The sequence below is a fragment of the Salvelinus namaycush genome, chromosome 34 (genome assembly GCF_016432855.1).
Source record: "Salvelinus namaycush isolate Seneca chromosome 34, SaNama_1.0, whole genome shotgun sequence".
NCBI lineage: Eukaryota > Metazoa > Chordata > Actinopteri > Salmoniformes > Salmonidae > Salvelinus > Salvelinus namaycush.
The window spans coordinates 33,097,283-33,106,984 of record NC_052340.1 but is presented as its reverse complement, the minus strand read 5'-3'; the positions used below and the strand labels follow the sequence as shown (position 1 = coordinate 33,106,984).

The 9,702-nt window shown below is 44.2% G+C and overlaps 1 protein-coding gene across 1 annotated transcript in view; it reads left to right on the top strand.

Moving 5' to 3' along the window:
- Positions 1 to 1,193: 1,193 nt before the first annotated feature.
- Positions 1,194 to 9,702, top strand: part of LOC120028486 (roundabout homolog 2-like) — a 375,145-nt gene continuing 366,636 nt past the window's right edge. The window contains exons 1-2 of the mRNA XM_038973690.1: positions 1,194 to 1,239; positions 1,389 to 1,715. Coding sequence (XP_038829618.1) covers positions 1,194 to 1,239; positions 1,389 to 1,715 — 373 coding nt within the window. The remainder of the gene's footprint in view (positions 1,240 to 1,388; positions 1,716 to 9,702) is intronic.

Below are 9,702 nucleotides of genomic sequence, written 5' to 3'. Positions count from 1 at the left end.
CAGTACCTCACTGACTCACACCTACACTACTGCCCCCAGGGAAGGGCACAGCCTTGTACCCACACACACCTGACACTGCAGTCTTAAACTGCACACTGCCAAACACCATCCTTTCTGCTACACCAAGACTAATAACTGCAGTGTATTGCCTTATATTTTTCATTGACTGGGAGGTGGCTGATAACTATACATCCTGCATTTATTGATCAACATTTTGCTGCCAGCAAGAATAGAGTTTTAGATGGGTGTATTGGATAGGATTCGGAAGGCAGAGGACAATACAAAGTAAATATTTGGCAGAGTAAAGCCCTGTTCGTTATGCTCCAGGCCTGCATGTGTGACGGTTTGGTGGTGGATCAAACTCTTTTGTCTGGAGCTTTTGCAGGGCCTCAGTGATGCAAATGTGGCCTCTGACGTCTTATCTGCAGGGTTTAGACTTGGTCACAGAGAGACACACATGGCACTGAGACTGGGCTGGGGCAGCATTATCATAGTGGCCAGACTCACAGCCCTGGCCCAGTGTTAGACTCACAATAAAGGAACAGGCCATGTTCTGAACCTCAGGGGAATAGCATTTTAACAGACCCAGCCCTGGCCCCAGACCCAGACCCAGCCCTGGCCCCAGACCCAGCCCTGGCCCCAGACCCAGACCCAGACCCAGCCCTGGCCCCAGACCCAGCCTACGGAACAGTCACATTATACAGAGACAGACCTCTGACAGTGGGGGGACAGATATACTTTTGTTTGTGGCTGTGTCCACAATGCCCCCTCTTCTCTCCCCTTTGTGAATGTGTGTTTTTGTGTATGTGTGTGTGTGTGTGTGTGTGTGTGTGTGTGTGTGTGTGTGTGTGTGTGTGTGTGTGTGTGTGTGTGTGTGTGTGTGTGTGTGTGTGTGTGTGTGTGTGTGTGTGTGTGTGTGTGTGTGTGTGTGTTTAGCTGGGGTTCAGATGTATACTGCCTCCGTGCCGCCATACTCTGTTCACTCTTGGGTCCAATTACCCAATAGGCCTTAAATGTATGGTAGAGAGGAGCAGATGGCTGGTGTTGGACTGGTGGTTAGACTGGTGGTTAGACTGGTGGTTGGACTGGTGGTTGGACTGGTGGTTGGACTGGTGGTTGGAGCGCTGTCCTCCTATCACCTGATGAGGTGGAAAGACAGAACAAGCAGAAGAACCTATAGCTATACTAGTTGAATGGATACCAATAGGTCCACCTTCAATAGTCTCTTCCTGCATCTAAGTGATGTTTATATGAGAGACTTGAGAATGCTAGAATGAAGAAATCTAGTTTCAGGAAAACAGTGAGCTGTTAAAAGCATATTATGTTTTGCTTTGCCTCATCTACTGTTCATGTTGTTCCTCACCTCCTTTCTTCTCTTCTCTTCCCAGGATCCCGTCTGCGCCAGGAGGACTCCCCACCCCGGATCGTGGAGCACCCCTCTGACTTGATCGTGTCCAAAGGGGAGCCGGCCACACTCAACTGCAAAGCAGAGGGGCGGCCCAGCCCCACGGTGGAGTGGTACAAGGACGGGGAGCGGGTGGAAACGGACAAAGATGACCCACGGTCTCACCGCATGCTGCTGCCCAGCGGCTCCCTCTTCTTTCTACGTATCGTCCACGGACGACGCTCCAAACCGGATGAGGGCTCCTACGTCTGCGTCGCCCGCAACTACCTGGGAGAAGCCGTCAGTCGCAATGCATCCTTGGAAGTAGCATGTGAGTCAACAATTAACTACATGACATTTAGTTATTTTTCTGTCGTCCTCTTAGGTTCTTTAAGTTGCTCTCCATGTTTTTATGGGTAGAATGATTTTCCTTACCAACCTTACTGATGGAGGTTGTTTGTCCCTTGCTCTTCAGAAGGAATGACAGGGTTTACGTTTAAAGCCTCAAGACAGACCGAGACATGAAACATTGTCTTGTTGTTGGGCATTGTGGTTTTCTGCCAACATTTAATAATGCTATTATTTCAGAAGAATACAATTTGTCTTTGCGAACTACAGGAAATTGCACTTTGTTTGTTCTGAAAATAAATTCAAACCAGGGGGGAATCAGAGTACCTTTAATAGAACGAATAGACTCTGTAATTACATGACATGCTAGTGTTTATTTCATCTTCCTGTTTCTGAGTGACTGAAAGAGCTGGAGAAATCCTCTATGTCATAGCCTGCATTAAACCCAAGCTAAGAGCGGGTGAGGTCTACTTTCAAGAGAATGTTTGATCTGTGCCTTCATTGTTTTTTGGCATATATTTTGAAAAGATGATTACACAGAATTGTGTTGTATTTTGAGTGAGTAGACATAATTGTGGGGATATGATAGACGTTCTAGCCCAGGAGAGGGATCATGGCGTTTGAGGTCTATGAGGGTTAGTGAGGGATCCTGGCAGGCCTTTGAGTTGGACTTGTCCAACTGTCAGACTACAGGAAGCTGGATGATGTCAGGGCAGAGCTATCGCAGAGGATAGTGGGTCGGAGGGTGGAGCAACAACCACAGATGAAATCTCCCGATGGACGTTTGACATGGGCTGCCGGTGCTGTGCTGTGCTGTGCTGTGCTGTGCTGTGCTGTGCTGGAAGACACTGACCGGCAGGCTGCTGCTGCTGACCCAAAGATCAGCTTACCTTTGAAGATGAGCACCCAACTGAGTCTAAGTAGGGTTCCCATGGAGGGGCTCCTGTCTCACAGAGACCCTCGGGGTCCACACACCCTCTGGGCTCTGTGGAAGGTTACAGGGCCCAAGGTTCCTTACGTTAACTCTCTGGAATATTTATGTTTGTTCTGCACCATGCCTTTATACACACAGAGGCCTGCGTTTTAGGTATTCGTTTTGTGATTTTAATTTGAACCCTTCTTCCACTTGCTGTGTATAGGGCATGAAAGAGTGAGTTGGGCTGCCAGGTTTCAGGTCATTAGTAGTGAAACAGTATTGGACTGGGGCCGTAGGGGAATTGGCTGGACGGACCGGCAGCTTAAGTGAGAGGAGCCTTTCATGAAGTCTGCTCCCCCAGCTGATCAATACACAACGCTTTTTATGCATTGTTATGGAAATAATGGCCGTCCATCTTGGAACTGGGAAATGATGATACATAAAGGAAATTAATAGTTAAATCAGCTTATGTGGATGACAATTGTGTATGGATTCCTTGGATGTATGGATGTTATCATGGGATTTTGTGTGTGTGTGTCTGTGAGGAATATGGACTGGGAGCTGGGGGCTCCAACATGCCTTTTCTGGGGTGGTTGACCAGTGGTGGTAGCTGTGGGGATGGGGAGTGAGGGTTAGCAAAATGGACTGTGAGAATCGCGGGGTCGTTGTTTTGGTTGGTTGCCTGAGCCAACCGGTCGCTTCTGATCCTGTCCCTGCCCCTCCCATTGGCCCCTCCCCCGACCCCTCCCCCAGGCTTCCCAGAAGCCCCCAGGTGCTACCAGTGTGACAGCAGCTTGATCTATTGATCGATGTAAGATGAAAAATGACAATGATGGAGTCCAGCCTTTCTCCATTCTCTGGATGGTAACTAGAGCCAGGTCTTATAGGAGGAGGAGGGGGCTGAGAGGTGATTTGGGGGTCTGCTAAATCCAATAGAAGGGGCTTACAGTAGTGATTAGGGTTATCAGCACCTTCCATCCCTACTATGCTTCTAACCTTGCTGCCAATCGCATTAGCACACATTTAATCCATGTCAAATCAGATGTGTTTTATATGTGATGCCCCCCCACCCACCTCCCCCTTAGACCCACCTCTGCCCCCCTCTTCCCCTGTATTGAACCTACCTCTGCCCCCCTCCCCCCCTCTCTCTCCCACCTCTACCCACCTCTCTCACGAGTGGTTGAGCAGGACCCCGGTGAGATAATTGAATTGCAGCTCTGAAACAGATTGAAGACCGTGTCTGCTGGGTCGAGGAGCACTGCTGAGCTCTGGACACCACACTGCGCTCTGTTCACTCAACACCACCACCACCAACTGCTGCATTAGAGGGAAGAGAGGGAAGAAGGGAGGAGAGGAAGAAAGGGAAGAGGGGAGGAGAGGAAGGGAGAGAGGGAGGAGAGGAAGGAAGAAGGGGAGGAGAGGAAGGGAGAGGAGAGGAAGGGAGAGGGAGAGGAAGGGGGGAGAAGAGGGGGAGAAGAGGAAGGAAGAGGGGGAGGAGAGGAAGGGAGAGGGGGAGGAGAGGAGAGGAAGGGGGAGGAGAGGGGGAGAAGAGGGGGAGGAGAGGAAGAGGCTTCTAAAAAGGAGTCCCTGCATTATTAATATGGGCAAGATTGTCCAGACTAGTCCTTTACATGGACTGAGTTTAGCTCTCTAAACATCCTGTCACAGGGCTAAACCATGCCCTATACAGTCAGAGTATTGAAGCACCTATACACACACCTGAGTCGTTTCATTCTTGTGTATCTCTGTGACATCATGCCTGCACACATCAGAGGACATGTTTGTTCTACTTACCCGTGTGGTATACAGGTGCTCATATACCCAAGAGCTCACCTACTTTATTCCATGGTCATTTGTAACTGATGTTTGCAGTCGGGAAAGGCCTAGCGCTGTGCATTCATTTGGTCATCGCGTCCTGGTGCATATCATTGATAATGTTATCGTTGCATATTTATTGTTACATCTATTTATAGCAACTATTCATGAGAACACATTTTATATGTGCAAATCATGATGTATTTATTAGAAAACAATGAAAGTCGCCATAGAAAACTCACTTGTCTGTAGCGTCCGTCTGCCCTCTGGGAACGACCAACCGGGGGATTCACCTGGATCAAAACAAGTGTGGTAAAGTAGAAGGGAGGGGAATATATAAACGTTGATCATGTCACTGTTGAAGGACCCTGATGATTTCTTTCAATTAACATACTTTGAAGATTTAAGCTACTTTATGTTATGGAGAATATTAAGTGTCATTTAGATTGGGGTGATTTTTGATTGGTTAACTATTTTTGGCAATTCTAGCCTCATGACTTTGCAGTTTGTCATTTTTATTTTGAGATTTTGTCCTACCTGGATTTTTGAACTCCACAAACTGTAAATAATCCAATGGTGACTCCATACCGCTGCCCCCACTCTAATGCTTTTTAAGCCTCCAACCGCTGGGCCAACCATACACATCGCTCATATTAAATATTACCCAATGAACACACCATGCTACACTACTCATAGATAGATGAACTGGCCTTGACTTTCTTTTTGCCTATAGATAATAGATAATAGATAGATAATGATACAGTACACTGGCTGTAACGGTGCACCAGATTTCATTATGGCTTTTTGTTCAGTGTCTTACACTTTAGGTTATTAGCAAAAAGAGAGAACATGCCTTCGTAAGTTGGCGCCTGCAGGGTATCTTAGCGCTCTGCTTTTGATAATCTAATGCTGCCTGACATGCTTCCACAGACTGACTCCAGGCCTGCTCCACTGCATGTATCTCACCACTGCAGATAAGAGAGGGATGCGTTCCCAGTCCCACTTTTCTCTCTTTTTAACATAAACTGGGTCAATGAGCAGGTTCATAAATCATAGTGAAGCTTGTGTCAGAGCAGTGCTAGCCTCAGTCACTGCGCTGAATACATTCGCTAGCGCAGGGGAAATACGTGTATATATGTATATATGTAAGTGTGACAAGATGCACCTGGGGCAATGGGATCCCCAGGAAAAGGTTAATTAGCCCCTATCTCTTCAGGTGGAGAGACACTCGTCTGTAGCACCGCTCCAGATACTCACATGTAGGATGAACGCTTGTACTTTTAATTGAGTGTTGGATGTGACTCAAGCATTCTGATGTGTGTGTGTGTGTGTGTGTGTGTGTGTGTGTGTGTGTGTGTGTGTGTGTGTGTGTGTGTGTGTGTGTGTGTGTGTGTGTGTGTGTGTGTGTGTGTGGACGAGTTTAACTATTGTTGTGTTGTCCCCACAAGAATATTAAACTAAACATTTTTTGACCAACTGGGGACGTTAGCTAGATAGCTAGGAGGATGTCATGCCATTGGAGGACTGGGTGAGTGACTGACTTTTTCCCCTCATATCATTTTTTGGTGGCTATACACAGCTAGAGATGCAGGTGTCATTTGGTTAGCTAGCAAGAACTTGAACGACTGTTGTCCAGTTAGCATATCTCTTGCATTCGCAACAATTCACTCTGGCTATCTGCTCCGATTTCAAAGCACTCTCATCTGAGTGTGCCAGAGCGCAGAATAACTGATGAATTTACAAACATGCAACACCTGCTAAATAGTGTCAGACACCTGGTCTCAGTAAACGTAATAGTTAGTCAAGAACACTCTAGATAACATGTAAACAGCCTAACCAGCTCTGCTACGGGGAGTAAAATGGTCAGAGTGAGGTGTTCCCTCATTTGTGTCTGGAAGTAACTAGCTAGCAACTAGGTAACTTTTGCCAGTTAGCTTTGGTGCTTGGTTGGAACAAGTATGCATTGGCAGGCAGAAGGACAATTCCCCATTTTTTATCAGTGCAATTTTGATGGCCAACAAGCTGAAAAAGTCTGAGTGGGTTTATATAATGTTCCTTCATTATATTTTAGCTCATCTTGCTCTGGTTAGCATTAGTTGTTGATCTTGTTGTTGATGTGTATAACTGAGGGAGAGAGAGCCTTTTCATGGTTGTTTGATCAATAGGACTGTAAAGTTCCCAAATGTAAGAGGACTCCTGTGGTGTTTACATATTTGTAGAAATCCATTCAGGTGTATTTTGTGGCTTTTGGCGAATGCGTTCAATTGATGTAAAGTCGTTCTGTTGCCACTGCCTTTAAACACACTGTCCAGTTCAAAGTGAATGATGGCTGGCCCTTGTGGCAAATTGTTTGTTTGTAAAAAGGCCTACTGTAGCTCTGATTGGCTATAGCGCACCGGTCTGTGAAGACTCCAGTCCTGGACCAGACAGATGTTTTTATTCGGTTTTATTTACTGCAGTGTCTATTATTTGTCCAAACGTACGGCCACTTTCCCACTCTATATTGCTATAGAATTTTCACAAATACTTTAGTATACATCGTTCCCAAACATTCTAAGAATTCATGAAAACGTGAAAATGACCATATATAAGTGGTTGCTTGTCAGAAAATGTTTTTAAAAAGTATCATAGTCTTCCTGTGGGTGTATATGAAAAGGTTTCATGTTGCGAAAATGCTGTCAGTTCCACTTTAAATGCAACAATGTTTCACACACAAGTTATTTTCAAACAGATGGCTGACAACAGCAAGCGTGCTGCAATAAAAAACAGTTCCACTCACCAGATGATGATGATTTAAAACTTAACTTTTTGTTGAAAGTTATTCTTGAAAAGGGAGAAAGAAGCTAACAAACTATTAACAACATCCTCTTCGATAACATCTGCTGCTGCAAACTAGCCGACAGCAAAAGATAGCTAGCTAGACAGTGGGAAAACTATTGGTCACTAGTGCACAGTGACCTGTTGGCCTTCAAAAAGGCAGAAGTTTCCACACGTTTTTGTAAAAAGGTCCCACCCATTAAGTCAAAATGTGATTGGTTGATTCCACTGTCACTCCAACATGTTGCCCTAATACAGTTTAATGGCAGATGCCTTTATCTAGCTTCTGATGGCCTAGCCAATGGCTGACCTAGCTATCTAGATTTATCTTCGAAGAGACCAGAAAATAAAAATACATTCTCTACAGTGTTAACCCTTAAATTAGTGATTTACCAAATAAATTACTGGGAGTTTATATATATATATATATATATATATATATATATATATATATATATATATATATATATAGTTGAAGTCGGAAGTTTACATACACTTAGGTTGGAGTCATTAAAACTTGTTTTTCAACCGCTCCACAAATGTCTTGTTAACAAACTATAGTTTTGGCAATCGGTTAGGACATCTACTTTGTGCATGACACAAGTCATTTTTCAAACAATTGTTTACAGACAGATTATTTCACTTATAATTCACTGTATCACAATTCCAGTGGGTCAGAAGTTTACATCCACTAAGTTGACTGTGCCTTTAAACAGCTTGGGAAATTCCAGAAAATTATGTAATGGCTTTAGAAGCTTCTGATAGGCTAACTGACATCATTTGAGTCAATTGGAGGTGTACCTGTGGATGTATTTCAAGGCCTACCGTCAAACTCAGTGCCTCTTTGCTTGACATCATGGGAAGATCAAAATAAATCAGCCAAGACCTCAGAAAAAAATTGTAGACCTCCACAAGTCTGGTTCATCTTTGGGAGCAATTTCCAAATGCCTGAAGGTACCACGTTCATCTGTACAAACAATAGTACGCAAGTATAAACACCATGGGACCACACAGCCGTCATACCGCTCAGGAAGGAGACGGCTTCTGTCTCCTAGAGATGAATGTACTTTGGTGCGAAAAGTGCAAATCAATCCCAGAACAACAGCAAAGGACCTTGTGAAGATGCTGGAGGAAATAGGTACAAAAGTATCTATATCCACAGTAAAACGAGTCCTATATCGACATAACCTGAAATGCCGCTCAGCAAGGAAGATGCCACTACTCCAAAACCGCCATAAAAAAGCCAGACTACGGTTTGCAACTGCACATGGGGACAAAGATCGTACTTTTTGGAGAAATGTCCTCTGGTCTGATGAAACAAAAATAGAACTGTTTGGCCATAATGACCATCATTATGTTTGGATGAAAAAGGGGGCAGCTTGCAAGCCGAAGAACACCATCCCAACCGTGAAGCACGGGGGTGGCAGCATCATGTTGTGGGGGTGCTTTGCTGCAGGAGGGACTGGTGCACTTCACAAAATAGATTGCATCATGAGGCAGGAAAAACATGTGGATATATTGAAGCAACATCTCAAGACATCAGTCAGGAAGTTAAAGCTTGGTTGCAAATGGGTCTTCCAAATGGACAATGACCCCAAGCATACTTCCAAAGTTGTGGCAAAATGGCTTAAGGACAACAATGCATTGGTTTTGGAGTGGCCATCACAAAGCCCTGACCTCAAACCTATAGAACATTTGTTGGCAGAACTGAAAAAGTGTGTGCGAGCAAGGAGGCCTACAAACCTGACTAAGTTACACCAGCTCTGTCAGGAGGAATGGGCCAAAATTCACCCAGCTTATTGTGGGAAGCTTGAGGAAGGCTACCCGAAACGTTTGACCCAAGTTAAACAATTTAAAGGCAATGCTACCAAATACTAATTGAGTGTATGTAAACTTCGGACCCACTGGGAATGCGATGAAATAATTTTCACATTCTTAAAATAAAGTAATGATTAAATGTCAGGAATTGTGAAAAACTGAGTTTAAATGTATTTGGCTAAGATGTATGTCAACTTCTGACTTCAACTGTATATATATACTGTTTATATATATACTGTATATATATTGTATATATAGAGAGAGAGAGACTCTCTTTATTTTTATTACCATTTTCTTTCTAACAAAAACAGAAGAGATTAAATCAGAACATAATTTAAAATCATTATTATTATATTATTATAATCATTATTTTATAAATCGTTAGCCCCTCTCTGAAAGTGTAGAAGACCCATTGGAGTGGCTCTATTTTCCCCCAGGATGCATTTTTTCACTATCCTGAATGTGTAAAGAATCCACATGTTCGGAAATATGAACAGAAATACTGGACCTTTAGAACTCCTATTATGGTGCTGATTTGACAAAACTACAGTCATGGTCTTGAATTGGACAAAAACAAATCTGATGAAGTCTCACCCCCCTCTGG